Source organism: Glycine soja, chromosome 8 (assembly GCF_004193775.1).
Source record: "Glycine soja cultivar W05 chromosome 8, ASM419377v2, whole genome shotgun sequence".
NCBI lineage: Eukaryota > Viridiplantae > Streptophyta > Magnoliopsida > Fabales > Fabaceae > Glycine > Glycine soja.
Genome location: NC_041009.1, coordinates 44,018,382 through 44,042,275, shown reverse-complemented (window position 1 = coordinate 44,042,275; position 23,894 = coordinate 44,018,382). Strand labels below are relative to the sequence as shown.

At 30.3% G+C, this 23,894-nt stretch overlaps 1 protein-coding gene and 3 non-coding genes across 7 annotated transcripts; 3 read left to right on the top strand and 1 right to left on the bottom strand.

Moving 5' to 3' along the window:
• The first annotated feature begins 4,403 nt into the window (after positions 1-4,403).
• Positions 4,404-4,564, top strand: LOC114424849. The gene has a single exon (XR_003669140.1). It is a non-coding gene; the product is annotated as a U1 spliceosomal RNA (small nuclear RNA).
• Positions 4,565-6,299: 1,735 nt separating this feature from the next.
• Positions 6,300-6,494, top strand: LOC114424834. Its single transcript, XR_003669129.1, has one exon. It is a non-coding gene; the product is annotated as a U2 spliceosomal RNA (small nuclear RNA).
• A 3,199-nt stretch (positions 6,495-9,693) lies between these two features.
• LOC114424794 lies at positions 9,694-9,853 on the top strand. The gene has a single exon (XR_003669094.1). It is a non-coding gene; the product is annotated as a U1 spliceosomal RNA (small nuclear RNA).
• A 7,892-nt stretch (positions 9,854-17,745) lies between these two features.
• On the bottom strand, positions 17,746-23,713 carry LOC114423428. Of its 4 annotated transcripts, none has more exons than XM_028390187.1 (9): positions 23,490-23,713; positions 22,205-22,381; positions 21,846-21,958; positions 20,999-21,077; positions 20,703-20,731; positions 19,855-19,948; positions 19,539-19,628; positions 19,219-19,408; positions 17,746-18,297 (listed from the first exon to the last, which is right to left on the bottom strand). In XM_028390187.1, exons 2-9 carry the CDS (start codon positions 22,346-22,348, stop codon positions 18,017-18,019), a joined length of 1,020 nt encoding a protein of 339 aa, XP_028245988.1. In that variant the 5' UTR covers positions 22,349-22,381; positions 23,490-23,713; the 3' UTR covers positions 17,746-18,016. The 4 variants fall into 4 exon arrangements, with proteins under 4 accessions (XP_028245988.1, XP_028245990.1, XP_028245991.1 ...); XM_028390189.1 differs by having other exon boundaries at positions 23,483-23,697; XM_028390190.1 differs by having other exon boundaries at positions 22,205-22,377; positions 23,483-23,697.
• Positions 23,714-23,894: the final 181 nt, after the last annotated feature.

Genomic DNA, 23,894 nt, shown 5'->3' with positions numbered 1-23,894 from the left:
GTGCTGGAGGAGAGGATGTAGGATGTTGGGGGACCTTTGCTGGCTTCTTTTTCTTTTATCTTTTTAACCAAAATTACAAGCCTTGATGCTGACACATTCATCTAAGCTTTTCACTTATTTCAGAACACAATTTTTTATGTTCCAAGATTTCCACTGTTTTGTGCTCAAGATTTTCACTTATGAAGACATGATTGATCATTCTAAAAAGCGTCATCTCTTTTCTAAAATATTTTTCATGGATTTTAGACAAGATATTACTTTTTATATATATTCTTTGGTTTGGGTATCCTTATTTATGGTTTAATAGATTTTAGGTAACAACAGGCTAGTTTCTATGCACTGTTAGTATAATTTTTCTTACACTGTCAACCAATAAAAAATGATGGTAAGTATGACTTTTAAGGTAGTCATGATAAAAGTCAACAAATTTATCATATATGAAAAATTGTGACGGATAGCAGTCTAAAAATCCTTTAAAGTGCATAAACTATTTACTTATTTCACAAACTTATACAATCTTCAAGCACATCTGAGCGAGATTTTATTTGCTTAACACTGACATTGAAAGTCTTCATTATGATGTTATTAAACCTTATACTTGTCACATTTGGTCTGCCGTTATAGATAACTCCAGAAAAGGCACACAGTAAAGCTCATTAAGTCTCTTTTTGTTATTTATACCATTCTTTCTATTTAAACATTGTTCCCCAAATGTTGTTTATACTCTAAAAACATGTCTCAAATGAGGTTCCTACTACAAACTGTATCCAGCTTGATATATTAATCATTTAAGTGATCTGTATGGTTCTTGATTCTTTAAATTGTCTAAATCATAGCTGGTTGGTTCATGTTTGTCTGGAAGGTAGCAAGAAGAATATGCAAGAATGAAGATGATATGGCTTTGGTATCATCATTGGTCCTGTTTTGCATTGTTTCCGCTGTTATGATCTACAGCTCACTAGGGTTTCTTAAACTTCACCTGCTCTACACAATGACTGCGTAATTATAAAAAATAATTATCTTTCATTGAATTTTTCATTGTTTTCCAAATAATTGAATTTCCCATTTTTCTTATGGTGACAACTTGATTGGATTTAATCCTGGGTTGTTTGGATTATCATTGAATAGAAATCAATCTCTCTAGGATTTTTGGTTCATAGCCTGAACTAATTAATAGGTTATTGCATTTTTTTTACTTGAGAAATGGGAATTGAGAGCTAATAGACGTGTTTTAGTTCTATTATGTAGTTACCTCCTTTTTATTTGCTGAAGGATTCATTTTGTTCCCATAGGTTATTTGAATTGCTTGAAATTGGATTATAGAATGGAAATGTGAAAGTTTAAGGACTTGGTTTATTTTCTGAAGCAATCAAAAGCTTAATTTTTTATTTTTTCCACTTGAGCTAAAAGAGTAAGTTCATGCTGTGTTTTAATTCTTTTTATCTAGCTACCTCCTTTTTAAATATATATTGGTGATTAATTTTTTTTAATGGATTACAAAACAACTATTAACGTTTTAGCCTAGTTTTGTGTTCCACTCAAGTTAGACCTTCTTTTTAGTTCATTTTTTATTCCTAACTTTTCATGAAACTATACAATAAACCATCAATTTTTTCTTTGTTACAGGGTCATATAGATTCAAAAGCTGAAAGGTAATTGAGTTTTTATCATTGATTGGAAACATTTTTTAATAGAACATCAATTTTAGTTTGAATTTCAGAGGTAACTTCACATCTTTTGGTGATCCTTCTTGTTATTATTAAGTTAAGGGTGAGAAAATAAATAAATTAAATAGTGCATCTCTCATTTATGATAAACCCTATCGTTTGTTTCATGTCAGTAATTGATATGCTTATTTTCATTTATTTCCTTGTTTTACTTTATTTTGGTTTATGCTTGTGCCTGTCTTGCTTTGGTTTCCAGGAATTGGTGTGGCCTTCATTTATTGCCTATGGAATCTTTGCCTTGCTGTATTCACCATCACCTGCAACTATGCAAGGTGAATTGTAACTGTAAACCAAGGGATGCTCCACAATCCTTTCCATTGTGTCGATCATTTGTTGCACAGTCCTTGCTACTAGAAACTGTTTCAACATCAGTGTATAATGAAAGTCAACATTTGTTAGTGTCACTATATTTAATGTCTGATGAAGGAACGACTAAAGAGAAATGGTGAATCATTGCTCTTCAATTGCCTTATGGTGAAGCTTCTGGCTCTTTTAATCTTTGGTTGCAATTGCTGATGGTGCTTTGACCTCTGCAAGCTTGCTTCACCTCCAGCCATAGATTTTGCATTGTTGCAGAAAGTTCTGTTCCTTGTTGACAAATGCAGCAAATTGTCATTGGGAAATTTATGGTTCTGCTGGAGGAAGTCGAAGTAAAGCCTCATATTTGGCAAAGTTGAGGCCATTTTTTTTTTATTTGACTAAGATGCTAGAGGAATGTTGATGTTAAGCTAAGGCAAAGAGCATTGAAGCTGACGTTTGTTCTGTTAACGTTTGAAGATTAAATCATTTCTGAGTAGCATATTTCAATTATCAAATTATATAATAATAAGGTGCATAAAATAAAACATACAAAATATCTAAGAGTTTAATTTTTATATACTTTCAAATTTTATACTACCAATCAATCAAAAATCACATTAGTATAATTTTTAATGTAATTAGTGTAAAAATTAACAAACTTACCATACATCAGTTTGTGATTAGATGACAAAATAAAAATTCTTTATCTAATCAGTATATTATTAATAGATAGTATTATAATTTGTCTAAAATTAAATTAAAATTAACAGTAAAATAAATAATCTTGAAAGATATACAAGATGCCTTCATTTTTACATCACTTGAAAAATTAAATTGTTCAAATATATATTAGAAGACTATATTGAAGCAGCTTTCCTAGTGTATGGTAATTGTTGTTCAACAAATTTCCAACACGATTCAGGTTTGAATGCGGGTACCTTGCAGGAGACTATATTGATTTCTATTAATTTTAAACACCGAGAGATTAAAATGATATCCAAAATCTTTATAGAAACTTGATATCTCGGGTATCTAGAATAACTTCTTTAAATATTTAGTGTAATTAGAATAACTAATTTTAAGAAACATAATCTCTTTTATAGTTAACTTCCTCAAAATTTTAGCATGGTAAGGGTTGGGCCTTGTGGCATAACATTTTTCAGAGAACTCTTGCAAGTTGCTACTAAGTAAAAGGAATGTAATAGATCACAAATGCTATTAAATGAATATGCTTAACAAGTTTACATAAACTTGTATAGTGAAAAAAGAAGACTATGAAAAAATTAAAATACAACCTGATCTAAAATGAAATTAAGATCTCTGCAGATATTATAGAACTGCCTTTGCAGACAATTATATGATCTCTTCCTCACTCTTTTCTCTAAATGTAGGCTGATTGTATTGATGCACAAAACTCACATTTCATTCAACACAAAGTCTTCAGCTTCAACAAATGTTGCTATCACACTGTGTTGTTATGTTTGACAACTAACAAAATAGATTTAAGTGATTAACTGAAATCTGCATCATTTCCTTCAATGCGGAACTTGACTAATTCAATATTTTGTCAGTATTTCAATGTAATGTAATACCTCAATAGGGTAAACTTTGTAGTAAGCTTCCTAGATTGTAGAAATAATCCCAAGAATAAATACCAGTTTTATGCATGAAATCAAAATGGAGCCTGCACTATCCAATTCAAGAACCTTGCATCACATTTTAGTTAAAAAATTGGGCACATGATTCCCACATAACACCCGGTTCAAGGGAACAGTTATTTTAACAACAGAATCAATTGAATTTATGTAGTTCATACCTAACTGCTGGCGAAATAACTCATTCCTAATTAACTTACAGGAAACAAAAGCCTGTGAAATAGATTGATGCTATCATTTGGACTTGTTGCTGCTTCATTTTGGTTTGGCTTGACTGATTCATAGATGCTAAAATCAATGTAGAAAAACTTACATATTACACTGTTCAGCAAGAAGGTTTGCTACCTTTTCCATATCATTTTTGGCTTTTAAAGGTACAATCCAAAAACCGAAAGAGCAACATCACCTGCTGTGTAATCTTGTACCATTAAAAACAAAGAAGACACAAGAGCATATATGAAGAGAGTTCTACATGCCAAACCAGTAGTCAACCCCTCTCAAAGCCACTATTGTTTGTTTTCAGTTATGGTTCTGCAACAAGATTCAGCACAACACATGCTGATAATGATTCAAGTTTGGAGGGAGCATATTGCAACTTGAGAGTAGAGACCATGGATTAATTCGAAAGCCAAATCCCTCAGAGCTAGCCCCACATCGAAAAGATGAGTCAGAGTGGTCTGACGCACGAGTTATAAAAGTGAAGTGTATGGCATTGAGTAACATACTTACCTGGACGGGGTCAATGGATGATCAAGAAGGTCTATGGCCTAGGGAAGTGACTTCCATTGCACTTTGGAGGGGTGCTTTCCTAAGGTCTGCCCAAGTGGCAGAGCCTACGTCATAATTTGTGGTAGGGGGAGCCTGCGTTCGCGCGGCTCCCTATCAATGCAACTTAAAGTTTTGTTTTTATCTTTATTTTTCTGAAATTTTAATTGTTGTATTTACTCTGGCAAAGTGGCGGTAGGCTTCATGAAAAGCTGAGCTGACCTCTTCAACTAACTTAGTGTGCTAGTTTTTTGTTATTGATTCTGTGTCTATGTTAAAGTAGATTGTAGTAATTTGAAGAAACAATCAAATGTGCAAAAATTTAAATAATAATAATGATAGGTCGGAATATTGTGAGGAAGGTGACTGAATAAATAAAAGATATCAACCAATATAAATTAATTTATATGAAAAGTAAATAATTAGAAATAGGAAAATCAATTGTCACAGGCATTGATATAAATTAGGATTAAAGAATCAATAATAATTGAAGTGTGTATTATTTAATGAGAAAAAAAATGTTACACACTGCTATAAAATAATTTTATATTTCACAAGTCTTAAAAAATGTATGTAATAAACATAATTAAAATATAATGAAATAATCGTGCATCCCATGGCCACTACTATACTAGTATTACATATTATTACTTGTCTCACAATTTAAGAAATGCTGGGTTTCTTTTGTCTTTCTTCAGTATGGCCTTTTTTCTATTTTTGTTGGTTCCTTACTTCCTTATCTTTGGGATGGAAAAGGTACCCTTTTCCTTGGTATGATTTGTATGGAAGTTGTAGATGAAATTAAACATAGACGAAAATTTTTCTGTTCTCTCTGGATTCCAACACATGGAAGCAAGTGAACATGAATATATTGACCCAGCAAGGTCCCATCGTTCTAGGTAAGCAAGCCTGATATTGACAGCAAGATAGGGAAGTTGTTGCCAAATATAAACTCAAGACAAAAACCAAAGAAAATAGGATAAACAGCATGAAATGGATGTGCATATACAAATGAGAGAAACAGTGACTAACAATATAAATTCCAACTTTTTGTTGTTACAAACATAGACACAAATATCAGTCCCAAAAGTAACACTCTAGCTTTAGCCGATTTTGCTGGATGCCAACAAGTAGATGAATTGCCCTACCCTGCGATACGACACTTTCTTGCAAAATCTACTTTTCTTTAAATTTGAAAATAAAAGGAATCAAAACATCCAGCAAAACTCTCATTATGAAGTTGACACCACCTTTAAATTTTTCTATGGACCCATGCACGAGGGTCAATATATATCCATAACTTTTGAAAACTCAGATTTTTTTTCTTCCTTCTAATAGGCAATGAAAACTGAGAAAATTGTGTTGTTTTCATTGTCTTTTCTTTCGTCAACGTTAGTGTTATTTAGCAACAAGATGGGCTCAGGTGCCGGGACTGAGATTGTTCAGAAATAACTAGCATGAATTTTAATTCACAACCTGTGTAAAAATTCATATCTGAACACTAAGAAATACATACAAGAGATCTTGTTCTTCTATTAGTAGAATTTTAAATAACCCTCTTCCATGCAGGAATCAGTCCTATCAGTTCTAATAATCCATGATGATTAGCAAAGTCTGAAGAATCAACATAGTAGGTAATAGTAACATATCCAAGTAAAATATCAACGGGAAGATTATAATGTGTTTGAACTTTTATTAGTCTCAGGTTTGAACTTTTATGTTGCTGATCTAAATTTTTAACCATGTTGCTCTTGGCTAGGATGTTGGGATGAATTAGTCCCACATTTGTCAGAACTTTGTCAGGCAGCTGAAGCTCCCAGTATAAAATTTGAATACCTACAATGTACAAAGCATACCTTTCTCGGCCTTTTGGCTAAGATCAAGTGTAGTATCTGTTCTTATCAGTTTAATATCTGATATGTGGACCATTGGTTCACACGATATTAAATTTATTTTTTGAGGGGAGGGTCTATTACGGTAGCTTGCTACTGAGGCTCTCAAGTGTCGCTCTTGTTTTGCACTACTGCAAGGGCCTGGCACATCCCACCCAAAGATAGTTCAATTATTTACAAAAGAGGTGAAGCCAAAGGGAAAAAACCATAGAATTCTCATGGTGCTGGAGGAGAGGATGTAGGATGTTGGGGGACCTTTTCTTTTAGCTATTTAACCAAAATTACAAGCCTTGATGCCCACACATTCCTCTTAGCTTTTCACTTATCTCAGAACACAATTTTTAATGTTACAAGATTTCCACTTTTTTGTTCAAGATTTTCACTTCTAAACACATGGTTGATCATTCTAAAAAGCGTCATCTCTTTTCTAAAATGTTTTTCATGGAATTTAGACAAGATATTACTTTTTATATATCTTCTTTGATTTGGGTATCCTTATTTATGGTTTAATAGATTTTAGGTAACATTGTGGTTACCTAGTAAACCAGTATGCAGTAATTCAGACCTACGTAGCATTTACTAGACAAGGAACTATGTAATTTGTATCACTAAAAACCAAACAAGATGCAAAAACACCCTAACTAAGAATCATCCCTTTTTGAATGTTTCTGCAACCAGGTTCAGCACATTGCTCAAAGATTACTAAGATTCACCGTTGGAATCTGCATAATTTTCTGTAGTATTTAATTGGCTTTATGTTATGTAGTGTTAATTTTGCCTCCTTTTGCTATTATGAGTGTGGATTTCATTATGTCCTAAAATTCCCGCTTCAAACTTTGTCTCCCATATGGTAGACTCATGGGATATAACTGGACTCTGCTTTAATTTCTTGTGTCAATACAAGACATGTTAAGTTGAATACATATTACACAAAACTTTACTAGTCATGACAGGGTTATTCTTGCAGCTGTTTAGACGAAGCACACAGCAATTGGAGACCATTTTACTGTAACTTTTGAAGCACTCTGCTCAATAAATCCCACATCGAAATGATTTGTCAGAGTAGCCAGGGAGGATGACATAAAAAAGTGGATGTGCAATGTATTTTGGCATACTTACCTGTACGGGATCAATGCTTGATCACGAAGTTCCATGACCTAGGGAAGTACCTTACAATGCACTTCGAGGCCTGTGTTTGTGCAGGCCCCTTCAATTTTAATTTAAGTGCTTAGTGAGTATGAGATTATAAGAGAGGACTCTTATTATCTTGAAATTGATACTTAGTGATTGAGACCAAATGATATTAAATGTAAATACAGTAAGATGAAAGAACTCTAACATGTGTACTGTTAAGCGTGAAGCATGCAGTGGTATTTTGCCTATAATTGAAGACACTGCCTTTCAGGGTGCTAAACTTGTTTTCTTAGTTTGTAGTAGTTTGTTTGAATAACACCATAAGAGTAGAAGAAGTTGTTTATTCACTGGGAAAATAAACTGGCTGTGAAATTAATCCAATGTGTTATGTGTTTTGTGTTATTCATTCTAATTAAATCACATATCAGAGCCCCGTGCTTATAGTTTTTTTGCCCGTGGAGTTAGAGTTAAAACCTACTTTTCTTGCTTTATTAAAAGGGTTTGAAACTCATCAATAAATAGGTTGAAGTAATAGTTCTTAAATCCATGTTTTGACTGCCAGTGAAATAACTCATCATTGGCTTGCAAAAATTAAAAGCAAGTGAAATAGCATCTTTCTTAATGATGCTTTATTTGCTACTTGTTGCTGCTTCATTTTGATTTGGTCTCGCAACAGATTTAAGATGCTAAAATGAATCTGGAAAAACCTACATATAACTTAACTCTGTATTATCTTTGTTTTTAAATGGTGTAAATTATAAAGTATACGGAAATTTGAAAGAATAACATCACTAGCTGTGTGATTTGTACCATTAAAATAACTCATCGTTAAAGGGATTGAAATTCATTCAGCATACCCTGCAATAACTATTCTTGAATTCCTGTTTTAAAAGTGTGTTCATAGGTGAAATAACTCATTTCTGACTTATGAAAAAAAAATAGTGAAATACAATATTTCTTAACTATGCTTTAATTGCTACTTGTTGCTTCTTCATTTTGGTTTGGTCATGATGCTAAAATGAATGTAATAAAACTTACAAATAACGTTGTTCGACCAAGAAGGCTTACTATATGTTTTTGTATGTTTGGTTTTTATCAATACAAATTACAAAAGGATACCCAGAATATATGTATAAAAAAAAAATCATCCCCTGAAGCACTTTGTTTTCAACTCTCTTTCTGCAACCACCTTCAACACATTTATTGATGATGATTCAAGTTTTGAAGAAGCACTCACAAACTGGGTCCTTGCGATCCCTTCCTTTTCCTACTTTAAAGATTTTTAGTTGTGTATATAAGTTTCATTATTTATGTTGATGTTTGATATCATATTTCATATCAAAATAAATTTTTTCTAGTTGAGCAGCATTATCCTCTTGACAGTGAATTAGGGATTGAAATGTTGTTAGACTTTACTCTTCTTGCCTTCTAGGATTGAAATGAGTTTCATTTAATCTTTTAGATTCATTTTAAGGTTCTCAGGCTAGACACTTTTTCTTTCTTTCTGATGTACAGTATATGAACAATCTTTCATGTATTACAAGGGTTCTTGTAATTGCAGATTTAAACTCTGTAAAGTTTAATAATTTTCAAAAAACTCGCTCATTCAATCATTATCAGAGCCAGTGGACACAGGTGAAGTAACTCACAGCTGACATACAAGATATAAAAGCTAGAGAAATAGCTTCATTCTTAATGTTTTTCATACAACTTTTGTCTTTTAAGGTACAATACAAATCACAAAAAGAATACACAAAATATGTATCATTAAGGCTATGTTTGTGTACGCGTTGCATTCAGTTGGCGCACGTTCCAAGGTAGCAGTGTTTTGTGAGAAGCAAGGATTTCTAGCTTTGCTTTTAACATCCGTTTGAGGGGTCCAAAACACAAACAAACACAGACACTAAACCATTACAGACTAACAAGATACAAGAGCAAGTGAACGTTTTCAATTATGCTTCCATGACCAGTTTCAGCATGTCTAGCTGATGATTATTCAAGTTCGGAAGAAGCATTTAACCTCTGGTTTATATTTCCTTCAATCATAGCCTTAAAACTATTAACCTCTGTTTTTGTTGTGTTTTTTTGTATTTTTGAAGGAAAAAAAATCCACTTGAAGCTACTCGCGTAAGCCTTATTAAATGTGTCCCACATCGGAAAAACTAGGAAATATAACTTGGAGGATGGGCTATAAATAGATGCATAAAAGAATATTTAAAATTACATACCTGGATGGGGTCAATGGATGATCAAGAAGATCCATGGCCTAGAGCAGTGACTTTCATTGCACTTTGGAAGGGTGCTGTTCTAAGGCCTGCCCAAGTGGCAGAGCCTACATCATAATTTGTGAGTGTGGGCCTGCGTTTTGCGCGGCCCTTTCCTATGTAAGTCCTAAAGTTAAAGGCCTTTTTAAAATTTTGTTTTTACGTTTGCTTGGTCATATGAAGTAATGATTCCTTTTTGTGTGTTGGTTATGTTTATCGTTTGTTTGGCACCTAACTATTTTAAACCGGAGATTTCTTTGGCTTTATTTTTTAAGGTTTAGTTTATGTGATTTGGCCCGTGTCAGCCTCTGTTTCTAGATTTTAACTGTGTATTCCTAGTTTAAGTCTCTTTCTATTTGAGCAACTGTATAATCAGATTGGTTTTTCGCACTTGGGCTGGCTGATGAAAATATTGTTCTCCCTTTTGATTTTCGGAATGACCAATTAGGTCAAAAGATATTCTTGAAAGAGTGTAGGACGTAACTTGGGAAGCAACAGTCATTCTTTTATAGGTAAGTTTTGATCCCTAAAAATTAGAGCCAATGACAAATTGGCCACTTAAAATGGAAAGATCAAATTTAATCTTGTAAAAACTATGACAAATTGATAAACTTTTTTATTATTAACTAATAACGTTCAGGACCTAATTTAATAATAATAATTTTTAAAGATTGATCTGCTATTAAATTATAAAATTAGGGATTAATTTATTATTAAATTATCCATAAAATTAATTTGATATTTTTTTTACGCAAGAACTAAATTAAATTTTTATATTTTTAAAATCAATTTGTTACCACTCATTTTCAGTGTCAAAATAAATATCTTACTCTTCTTTTATTAGTTAGATTGTGCAAAAGAGTTCAAACAAATGTTCCTTCCCTTTAGCCCCAAACAATCCATTTTGACAAAATATATCTTTTTTATATCAATTAGTATTATACACTATTTAATTTAGAATTTTAATAAAATTATGACAAAAAAATATTTTTTTATACCAAAATTATACTTTTTTACATCAATTCATATTATGCATAATTTAATTAATGATTTATAATTGTGCGTACTAATTCATATTATGTATAAAATTTTGATATTAAAACATCTGTGACATTCGTACAATTTGATTTATAATTCAAACAACCTTTTTAAATATATTTAGTCGTTAAATATTTTTCTATCTACCAACTAAATTAAAATATGATGATGAGGCAATCTGTCATTTAAAACTTATAATGAATTACATTAATTTCTAATGTATATTAGCTACCAAATAACTTTTATTTACTTTTGTGAAACATAGTAGATAATTATTTATTTGAATTATTAATTTTTATTTATATTTTTCTCACTACCCTTAGTGATTAATGTCTCTCTCCTATTTCATTTATACTCTTTACCTTTAGTCCTTTATTTTAGTTAAATCTCGTAATTTTTGCAATTTTTTTTGCACTTCATTCACAAATATAATCTCTCCTATTATACGAAAAAAATTAAATCCATTATTAAAAAAATATATATTAACAGCATTTCATTTTCCATGAAAAACTTATTTTTTAAATGACATGAAGTATTTAATAATATTTTTTCATCATAAAAAACAACATTTTTTTTATCTCAACATAAACAAGTGAAAAAACCTTTCGGAACCATGATATTAGTGTGAAATGGAAGTTACCTAATTAGAGACTCACAACAAAAGAATCACCCTTACATTAGTGTGAAGATTTCCAAGGAAGACATTGCATGAAAAAGAAGTACAAGAATAGGACATAAAAACAGCAATAGTAGCATAAAAAAGTAGGAGAAAGATAAAAGAAAAATATTGTATTTGATAAAGAGATTAACACCATGTTTTATGTTTTTTGTGTACACTCAGGAATTAGCATCCTAGGAACTTTATCACATTAATGTTATCTTAACCACACATTAATATGTCAAAACATGAAAAATTATTAAATATGGTTCATCTAATTTTTACTATTCAAGATTTATTTTGATAACTTTATCACATATTTTTTATTTTTGTTTAAAAAATTATTTTCTTTTATACCAAATAACTTATATTTTAATAGTTATGATAATAAAATAATTTTATATCATAAATTAATTATAAATAATTATTGATATTACTTTTAAACTAATTATTATAGAAGTTAACGAGAAATGAAACAAGCAATAAAAATACCTATATCAGTTTATACAAGTTTTTTGTCCTTCTAATCTCTCGGGGAACATTACCACGTTAATATCATCTCAATGACATTACATTAACGTGTGAAAACATGAAAAATTACTAAATATGATTTATTTAATTTTTTATTATTTAAGTTTTATTTTCATAACTTTATCACTTATATTTTTAATTTTTGTTAAAAAAAAACTCATTTTCTTTTAATGGTCACAGTAGAATAGTTTTACACAGTAAATTAATTATAAATGATTATTGATATTACTTTCAAACTAATTATTATGAAAGTTAACGAACTTATCATACATAAATAAATAATTAGATGATGATATAAAACTATTTTATACCTTGTATATACTAATAAGGAAAGAGAGGGGGAAGGCGTGTTCTTGAAGCAACAAATCTTTCCTACAAGGGTTGGAAGACTCCTCTTTGTGTGTATCCACCACCAAGAGACCAATATTTGTTATTAACTCTTTAATGAATGAAATCTTAAAGAGCAGGTCCTCTTTCCTCCTACTTGTAAAATTAGGTGTTAACTTTTCTGATTATGTATTTTGTGTCAGGTAACTAGATGTTTCTATTTATATTTATAATGTCAAAGAAACAAGGATTTGAACTTTTCTATAAAAAAATAAATAATTTAAAATAATTTGAATCTTTTATTTATAAACATAAACATTGCCTCATGTATTTTAGTGTAAGGAGTTCCTTGGAGATGAGACAGATCTAATCCACAATTAATCACACTCACATCCATAATAATAGGAGGTAGCAATAGAATATTACCCTTGTAACAACTCTCACATTTATGAAATAATAATTCCTTTATATATTAATTATATTATTGGTGGTAGCAAACAAATAATAATATTTCACTAAAATATTTATTTGATTAAATTAAATTCTCTAATTTAATTATCAAATAAATTATTTTCTTTTGTAAAGATTAGAACACTGGTATGTGTGTGATCCGGTAGGTTTCATACTAAATTCGTAGTAATTCAATGCTAATTAATTTAGTAATCAAGATAGTCATCTAACAACACAACACTACTGAGTGTCCGTCCGTCCGCATAACATGAAATAACATTTTTTACTTTCGAGAACAAACCAACCAAGAAGAATAGTGTAATATTTTCTTCCATCATTTATACCTCAAGGTTAACTCTAGAGTGTAGTGTTATTGTCAAGCTTTAATAAATTAACACATCTTATGAATGACTTGTCAAGGTCTTAATTCTATCACGGAGCTCACACTTAACTTATTACTTATGATCTAGAGTTGATGAATTCTTTCTTGATTAATTATTAATTCTATAAATATTTGATCATATCCAATATTCATTGACATATCAAGGTAATATTAACTATTATTAAGTGTCCTAAGGTATTAAGTGTCCGAAATTAAAATATAACAAATAATTTGTTAATTACTCTAGTAATCTTAGGTCAAACAAAACGGTTGTATTTCTTTTTGAGAATTTCTCATTGACATATCAAGGTAATATTAACTATTATGAATTTCTAATTATGTAAGTTAATGATGATCTTTACATATACAACATCTATATATATGTAATTTGATAAATGAGATCTATTAATCGTTATCCAATAATGATCATTACATATATATTAATCTATCCAGATGATTAATGTTTTGTTTACAATAATCATATGATCAAGAACAATATAGATTAAAATTATAAAAGACTTATGTCTTATTGTCATAATCTCTATCATGATAACAAACCTTTAGTTTTAGGACGTGTCAAATTAATAATTTAATAAAATAATAAATATGATAATAAAATAAAGAATATTTTTTTTCTAAAATTGATAGTACCATGAATTGTATCTTTAGTATACATATTTATCCCAACATATATAAATTCTAGTTCCATGGGTAACAAAACTATAGGATGAAGTGAGAATCGTGTTTGATTTTACTTGAATGAATCACATTATTTCTCAAATCTTGGTTTAAATTCAACCTATTCGTTTGTTAGATAGTGTACTTGAACTTGAACCACGAGATATTTGGGAGACATGAGGATTTAGGGGTCTTTGCGCAATAATTTGGTTAGATTTTTTCATTAAAATTAAAGTCATTTAAATCAAATATAAAAATGATATACTATTCATTTTGGTTGAGACCAAATCATCCAATTATCATATGATTTCGATTAGTTTTGCATTTTTACTAAAATATTTATTCTATTAAAAAAATTTACTTTTGTTTGATCTTTTAAATTAAATTATAATAATTTATTTTGCTAATAACAATCTACAAAGCTTGTTACTCTGCTAAACATTTTATAATAAAAATCTACCAATTTTTTTATCCATTCTACACCAAACACCAAATGTAAGTCTTCTAAAAAAGAAAATAATATATATTATATAAGTATGGTATACATAACAAAGTAAAATATTATAAAGCACTATAATTAAAACGCAAGTGGTATACATTATATAAAATGCATAACACTAAAAACACTATCCTAAAAAAAACACTAAAAAAAAATACAAGTATTGTGGTTTAGTAATTTAAGCACAAAATCATTTAAACAAATCCAAACAAAGGTTAGATTCAATTTTTTAAGTAGTTTTTTAATTTTATTTTTCATCGATAAATTTGAATACTCTTGAGACACACCGTGGAGTGGGAATATTATGGAGTACCATATTAGTACAAGCTTAAACATTTGAACTAAAATAGTACCAACGCCTAATAATCTTTTTCTAAACTAAAATGTGATCCATGCTTGTTGAATTGGACGGTCCAGGCTCAATTTAGATGACATGCATAAAACTCATTTATTCCTGAGATTATTTATATCATCTGGGAAGCACCAAGTTATTTACCACTACGAAAAAACACCTAAATAATGCAGACTTTTAATTTCAATTTTTTTTTTATCATTTTGTGACACTGATAGCAACATTTAATTTGTTGAAACTTAAGATTTTTTTGTGTTAAATAAAATGTGAATTATGGGCATCAATGCAATTAATTAGCCTACTTTTATATACGGAAGAGCATTGAAAAAAAAAATAAAGGAAGAGGAAATCTTTAAAGTAAGAAAGAGTGAGAGGATTTATGAACAAACACAAACATGGATAGCTCTCCTTGAGCAGTATGCCCTAGGCCATGGAACTCCTTGACCATTGATTAAGCCCCATGCATACACGTAAGTATGTTACTTAATTTGGTTGCAGAAACACAATAACTGCAAATTGTATTTTTGAAATTGAAATAAACATTAGGTAAAAAAAATAACAAATTGACTTCTTTTTAATACTAACTTTACTAACTGCGTCATAGTTAAGTCATCATCGCGTAGTAAAGGGAGCATCTTTGTCTTCATCTTCCTTTGGAAAATCCTTTGTAAAGTTTTATTTTCTTATCCGAGGAGAATATCAAAATGATCATCTTCATCAAAGTTGAAGTTCAGATACTAAAATTAATCAAGTTTTACCCTTTATTTTGGAAAACACTCTTGAAACATGGATTTAAAAATGAGTGGATTTCGTGGGTGAGGTAGGATCAACCTAACATATTTTTACGCCTAAAGCTAATTTTAAAATGAGGTATGTCTAAAAGTAATAATAAGTTTTTTTACAAAAAGAAAATATTTTAATAAAATAATTATATTTTGATTGAGATAAGTGATAAGAGATTCAAAATTAAAAGAATATAGATAGTGACTTTTGAGCTGATTTTGGTGAGAATTGAATATTGAGGAGGCTTCGTCAATTAAGAGATATTTTCACTAATTGAAATGAAATTAATGAGTAATTATTATTTCTTATTTTGATTTTCAGAGTAATTATTTTCTAAGTGAAAACAAATAATAAAAATTATACAAAATACTAATGTTAAATGACTGGGACCTAAAACAAAGACTTCATTTGCTTCATGTGAAGGCCGGTCCTAGGGTAAGTTAGAAATATACGTTATAATTTTTAAAAATTTAAAAATATATAAATAATATATTTATACATGTTTTACTTTAAAAAGAATACCATATAATAATTTTTTGTGAAGAAAAATTGATATAAAAATTAAAATTATAAATATGATACTTCTATCTCATATTCTAATGAAGAAAAATTATATGATATTTATATATGTTATCATTTAAAACAAAGCTTAATTGTAAATTTTACCATTAAAATTTAATTATTTTATGAATTTTACTACCAACTTTTAAATTTTTACGGATTTTATTATTTAAAAAAAAATTTCCACGAAATTTATCATCCAAATTTCAACATTCACAAATTTTATCATTCAAATTTTGGGTTAAAAATTGCTCTCCCTAGATATCTCACTTATAAATATATAGGTTGTATTACTAATGCATGAATCATGTTTATTTTGCATCTCTTTAGATAGTCATTGTTGGGTAAATTTGGAAGGACTCAAAGGAATCAAAATAAAAATTGACCCATAAACACCTGTCTAACTCTGTCTCAACTTTGAGGGGAAAAACCCACTTTAACCGAGGTTGGGATTTTTCCCGACTTGGAATAGCGGGGGTTGGGGCAGGTATGCCACTCCCTGTGCTCCCTTGTACTTGCCCCTTTACATATATTTTTAGAATTATTAATAATATAGTTATATATTTATATATAATTCTATTATTATACGTGTTATATGTAATTATTAATCATATCATTATTTCATGTTTTATTTTTTATAATTATAAAAAATATAGAACAATTATTTTAATAATTAAATAAATAATATTGTAATTATAGCAAAATTATAACAAAATTAAAAACTATACATTTAACTAAATATAATTTATTTTTTAAATATGTTTGCGTTATTTATTATTTATTAAATTATATATATATATATATATATATATATATATATATATATATATATATATATATATTGAATTAAAATGTAATTGATAATTTAATGTATGATTTATTTAAAATATTTGAACAAATATTTTAAAAAAATGTGAGATGAATTCACCTTGGATTCCTCCAAACCCGATGAGAATAAAGTTGGATTCCATTTTTTGACCCCTGCCTTTTATGAACCCAAAGCAGAACCCATCCTGCCTTTTGCAGGGATGGGGATTGGGAAACCCTGCCTAGGACTCACCCCGTTTCCATGGCTGACCTGATTGGTACTGAGTTCGAAACAATTAAGGCAACAATAACGTCTTTTGAATCATGTGTCCAGAGTGTGGCGTCATGGAAAAAATGATTTACAAGAATAAAGACTAACTTCGGCTTAATTCCTATTTCCAGAGTCTTTCGTTTTGAAGGCTCACCACTACATGTAATACATTATAATTTCCAATAGTCAGCGTTTTGCTTAATTTTTGACACTTTCAAGAAAGCTTTTTTTTCTTCTTTGTAATATACAAATTTTAAAAGTAATTGCATTTGTGTGGAAAGTTAGATGAAAAATGTGTATTTACATTTGAGTTTCCATGTATGGATTGTGTATTTATGTCCTCCTTGAACTTTGTTATATTGTAATTTGTAGGCGAGGAGAAATTTAAGTCTTCTGCAATTGGCAAAAACTTAAATGAGTTTGTAACTTGTTTTGCTTTTTATCAAAGAATATAGATCAAATTAAAAGGTACATCTTTTATAGGGATAGTTATATCTTTTTGGTTGATGTTTTCCCAATTCATGTTCAGATAATTAATTCAAATATTAAATTAAGATAACTAACTACTTAGTTGGATATTTACAATATGTAGTGTGTTATCGTGGGGAGTAGTATGCCTCAAGAGACTTGCTAAGAAGCTAAGAAACCAAAACAATAAAACACACACGACCTTTGAGACATTAAGAATCTATAAAAAAAAATAAAATCATTTAATACTTTTCATGATCACATCCTCAATAAGAGCCCTAGAGAATTTTATTAGTTATTACCATTATTAAATCAAGATTTCCTAGCCTTGGATAAAGTTACCACCAAAAGTTTAACTACAATAGCTAGTCATGTTTGAAATTACCCTTTGCATTTACATCAGTAAATAAACTAGCAAGTGAATCCCCCATGTCATCCTTTGTTTGGTTACTTCAATTTAAGATTTGTGTCACGTTAGTGTAAGATTCTTGATTGAGACAAATGCCACCTTCTTCGACAAGAATGAAGTTTATCATTGGTAGTAGACGGCGATAATGCATGCAAACCAACCTCTGGTAAAGATTTGTTGATGGAGGCTTTCGTGATGCCTTGATTTTCTCCTTCATCATTATATATAGTCTCCTTATCATCATTTGGTGATGAGCCAATCAACAAATCAGTACTCTTATCATTGATATGACAGGGATCTTTTTTGGCAGCAACATCTGCTACTCTCTTTGGGACTAACCGATCATCTGCAAGAGACAATTTACCAAGACTTGTTAAAACTAACGACAACAACAAATTACAATTTAACTTTGGATATAAAATGGTGATGTCACAAGTAAAGGTGAGAGAAAAGTATTTCTTTTATATTTTGCAAAGCAACAAGGCCAGATCCTGAAAAGAAGCAGTTTATTTATGTGGTTTCTATTCAGCTTCATGAATACAAATCACTAATCACTTGCAAAAACTGTCAAATGTTGATACGCCAATTTTTAATCCTAATCAAAAGAACTCAGGAAACCAAAGTATAAAAAAACTTCGTACCCCATTGCCCAGAGGCTCTTCGCTATGCGAAGGTATGGGGGAGGGATGTTGTACGCAGCCTTAACCTTGCATATGCAAAGAGGCCGCAGGAAACCAAAGTAAAACAAACAAAATTGACAAGATCAAATTAACAACAACAAACAATAATAGTCTTGTCCCATTAGATGAGATCAGTCTCATGGGTCACACAATGACATTGGACTCCGTTAGAAAACAAATTCTCAAGGATATTATTCACAATGAGATTAAAAAAAATCACAATGAAATCCCTTATACTAATTTCTTCCAGTGTTCTTGGATGACAAGATCAATTCAATCAAACTAATTAGTTTTATGTCGCATTTAACAGCATTTGCATGTTTGAGATCCAGAGATCACAATAACAACTAAAAGAACAGGTTATTGGCTCCCAAGTAAACTTAACAAGTGATTGAGTTTGGTACTTTCATATATAAAATTGTTGAGTCCGAACATATAGTAATATGAAAAAGACAAAATCGTTAGCAGTACATTTGTTATAAAACAGTTAAATTGTCATAAACTGAAATACCCATCACAAAATTAAATATTAAAACTAATAAGACTTGGAAAATATGGAACAGCAGAAACAAGCACACCATTCTTACCCCCAAGAAAAGACACGATACAATTATAATTAACATTTGATGTTTGGACAAAAACAATTCCACCAGAGTCCACAGCTTGACTTTCATTCACCCTTTTATGCTTCCTCTCGAGTAATATAAACTTGTCTGATTTCCAAACACATTCTAATGTAACAAAATCATCACTAACAGGGTAGAAATCTCTAAAAACCTGCATCAATAGTATATATATATAAAAAAAGAATATATTAGCATGTAGAAATTAGAATATCACTTTAGATTCATATCCATGTCTAAGCATAAATATGTATACAACAGAGATTTTTGTCATACAAACAAACCTCGGTTTCATTGTGAGTTGTTTTTATTGATTGCTTCTTTATAGAGAGTATAGAAACCATGTTGAACAATGAAACAACATCAAGTAATATCTGCACAAGGGGGGGAAAGAAGGTTTGAGTAACTAAACCAATAGAGCTAGAAGATCAATTCACGATCACAGAGTTATACTATCTAGTGCTATCCTAATAATATCACGTTTACTTTCAACCTAATTTAAATTTTAGAAACAACGCCAGCATCAGTGTTCCACATTAAATAAATTCCAACTTAAAAATGATACAACCTGGATTAAATACATTAACTCAAGAAACTTACTTGTTGAACCAGAACTCGGAGACGTGCAAGCAAAGCCATAATTGTCACAGAAAATCCCATAAAAAAAGATTGAGCAAACAATACAGATACCTCACTATTAAATAGTCAAGGAAAGGACTTTGATGTAGCATATTTAAACAGACTACTCATAAAATGGTCAAGAAGAATACTACGGCCACTCGCAGTCTGACACTACTAGCAGTAACAATGATAAAAATTTCTTTGTGTATTCTACTTTTCCAAAGTATAAAGTAAAATAATGATCCCTGGATAAAATAACAGACCAAAATATGACATTAACAATAACCAATCATTATCTGAAAATAGCCTCCAAAAATGTAGAACACTGAAATAAACATAATCTAGGGCTTTAGAAAGGAAAGGGAAGAAGATGACATCAAAGTTGGCAAGTGTGAACTAAGAAGTCCATGTTTCAATGAAGATCAATAGCAACCAACAGACATGCAAAGGGCAAATTATCAACATAATTGAGTAACAAAAGATGGGCAACAAAAAAAATTCCAACATAAAATTATTATATACAATTTGTGTATGCAAGCAAACTCCTAATGTTTTACAAATGGTATTGTAGTTACACAGGGAAAAAAAAACAAAGCCAAAGAAAAAAGATTAATACAAGCAAATTATGGAGCATGTTATATCATTTGGCAACACCAAGTACCAATCAACCAGTACACATGTATGAAACGAAAGAAAAAGATTTTATATGTCTAAAATTTTGATCAGAGTATGGCCAATTAAGTAAACTATGAGCATATAGGATAAATAAATAAGCTAACCATTAAAACACAAATCAAATTAGACTATTAGCAGAAGCAGAAGGATATGATGCAGCCTTCAGTATTGGTTCAACCATCTGCATGAGAAACAGAACACAAATTGAGATAGGATAATGGGTTCCATAAAAATAAGCAATCCAATGTTAAATCTATAATGATGCATAGGGAAAATGATTCATATTAGAGTCATAAACAATTTGATTTTAGTGAGAAATACTCGTTATAGTCATACTATTAATGGAAAGAGGACGGCAAGTGAGTTACCACAGCATGAACACACTGATCTTAATGTACAAAGTAAGAAAGAGAGTTAGAGCAACAATAATATTTATCAGCAATTTCACCTCTACTAGTAAGTGTGCAACACCTAACAGACGCTCCATAAAATTATGCTTTTCATTATGACATTTTCTCCTTTTTAAGCTGTAATGAAACAGTAAGTAGAACAATATCATCATCAACAAGACAGGACTTGCAATATTATCATAAAGACATACCAAAGGGGAAATTTCATCACAAATATATTTTGAAAACCAAAAATAAATTCAAACAATGAAGTATGACTGAGATGTTCAATTATGCAAAGAGAGAGTAAGCCATCTCACAAAATTGAAATCGTATTTTGGAATAATAATGTTGCCACATCCATATATACAAATTCTTTAACCATAAGTCCACAATGTGCAGGTCAGAATAATGGTCTACTGTATCACTTCTCTTGACATGAAGATTAAAAATTGTCACTTCCCATTTTCATGAGATGTAAAATTAGAATTTCAAAGTTTTCCAATTCCTTTCTCTTTGCCTTGCACATACTACACAAAAGAAAAGGCCAAACAAAATTGAATTGAGCATATTGAAAAAAAGAAGGATCCCCATGTCAATGTGCTATACGCACCTGAGGCATACTATCCCCCCCTCCTCCCTCCTCCCCAGTCCCAAAAAAAAGTAAAATAAAATAAAAATTCAGTCATTAAGGAATACTGCTACTAAAATCAGGGGTTAGAGTTGGAGAGGTCATAATTGAAATATCACTGACTATATCAGCACTTTAAACACTACATATTGTAAGCACTAAGCATTCAATCATGTTACCTTGTTGGCTATAATAATTTTATATCTGAATTGATTCTTTGTACATGAATTGGAAAAACATCAACCAAAAACTTGTTAGAAATAAGTTAAACCTACCTCTCTAAAAGATGAAGCTTCTGTTTTGGTCTATCTTCTTTGATAACAAGCAAACATGATGTTACAAGCTCCTCCAAGTTTGCCAATTGCAGCAGCCTTAAATCCCTCCTTACCTGCAAATTACAATACAGCACAGCACAAAATCCAAAAAGGACATAAATACACATTGCATCATGAAAACTTAAATGTAAATACACATTTCCATTCAAATTTCCACACAAATGCAATTACTTTTAAAATTTGTATATTACAAAAAGAAAGAAAGCTTTCATGAAACTGTGAAAATGCCAAGCATTAAGAAAACTCATATTGAACAGCGACTGTAGAGAAACTATAATGTATAATGTGTAGTGGGGAACCTTCAAAAGACGCTGGAAATAGGAACCGCGTCGGTGCTGGTTCTTATTCTTGTATACCATTCTTTGTAGGATGCCACCCTCAGATTGGAGTTGGCCAAGCATAGACATTATGCTTGCCTCAATTGTTTTGAATTCTGTATCCATTGAATCCCTTCAAGTTCATCCAACAATTACTATCTAAAGTCATGCAAAATAAACATGGTTCTTGCATTAGTGACACAAACAACCAAGTTAACAAGAAAAAAAACGAGAATGAATATTCACATTTTAATTCATACAGAAAGAAATTAAGAATGAACAAGAAAGCACTTAATTCAGTGTTAATAATTAGTGCACATTACAAGGCAATCACATAAAAAACAGTCATGTCTATAATTGAAATAGACAAGCAAATGAGGCATAACCAACGCATAGGTCAATAGCTACTAGAATTAAACAAAAGTAAATTAATCATGATTCATGCATAGGTGATGCAAACAACCTATATATAGTTTATAAGGAGCATACATAGTAAGAATAGTTCTCATTTTAAGAATGTAAGAACCATAAATCTAGGTCATACAATGATACATGGATGGTATATGGTTAAAATTAAAAGTTAGTGGTCACATGACCAATTAAGAAAGTCACGTGCATTTATCTTTTAATCTTAACCATTCAAATATATATTTCTCTTTATTTATCCATATGGATTTGTTTTCCACATTGGAGGTAATCTAGAGAAATATTTTGATACATAAAGAGTCTTTTTAAATGTCAGGGCACCACAAATTAAACTAGTCAACAACTCCAATACTCTATCTCCTCACTCCTAAGCAAAGAAATTGAACACAGTCTAATTATAGGTAACTATTAAAATCAGGGTTTAATTTAGCAAGGTGTTGCTGGACCTGCCATCCAGAATGAATCACTTATCCGCCTTGGTTTTAAACCAAGCTACACAAGAAAACATGAAATTCATACTCAAGTGAATTTACTTAAAACAGTAAATGCATAACAGAGTCCATCACTCACACCAAGTTACAAGTTACACAGAACCAAAAGAACTGCAATTTAACGAGCAGCAACAACTTAAAATATTTTACAGGCTCATATCACAGAGCATGGTGTGAGATTAATAATAATAAAAAAAAAACAACTTACAAGAGAACATTAAGCAACACTAGGCATCATGGACACCAAACGCTTATTTTTACAGCACACAATTACAATAATTAATCATTAACCATCAAAGAATGATTATTGGCAGAGAGAATATATAGACATGAAAATTATTACACATTACTCGTTTGAATGGAAGCGAGTGCTTTCTGATTATTGGCAGAGAGAAGAGACCAAAACCTTAATCGTCGTTCACACAGTAGCGTCAGTGCGTGAATGTATGTGGCTCCGATCAACTTCACTGTGAGACTGATTAAGAAAAGTTTTCGGCGGTGGCGGGGAAGATTGGAGAGGGGCAGAAAGACCAGGGTTCTTTTTCACGTGTACGTGGCACGTGCCACCTTTCCCTTTTTTTATTAAGTATAATATATTTATATATGTTTCTATAAAAAAAATATTTAGTTATGTTATATTTCTTTCAAAAAAGCAATATTTTTTATACCATAATATTATTAGTATAAATGTTTTTTACACAAGATTAAAAAAATAAAATTACTATTATCTATCTATGTCTTTTTTTTATATAGAA

What these genes read in the sequence shown, in the direction of transcription:
- LOC114423428 (XM_028390187.1), bottom strand. Translation starts at nt 22,348, where the DNA reads ATGGATACAGAATTCAAAACAATTGAGGCAAGCATAATGTCTATGCTT. An exon ending in ATTTCCAGCGTCTTTTGAAG is followed by an intron (nt 21,959 to 22,204) that starts GTTCCCCACTAC and finishes TGTAATTTGCAG; the next exon opens with GTAAGGAGGGATTTAAGGCT. An exon ending in TTGCACACTTACTAGTAGAG is followed by an intron (nt 20,732 to 20,998) that starts GTGAAATTGCTG and finishes TTTCTCATGCAG; the next exon opens with ATGGTTGAACCAATACTGAA.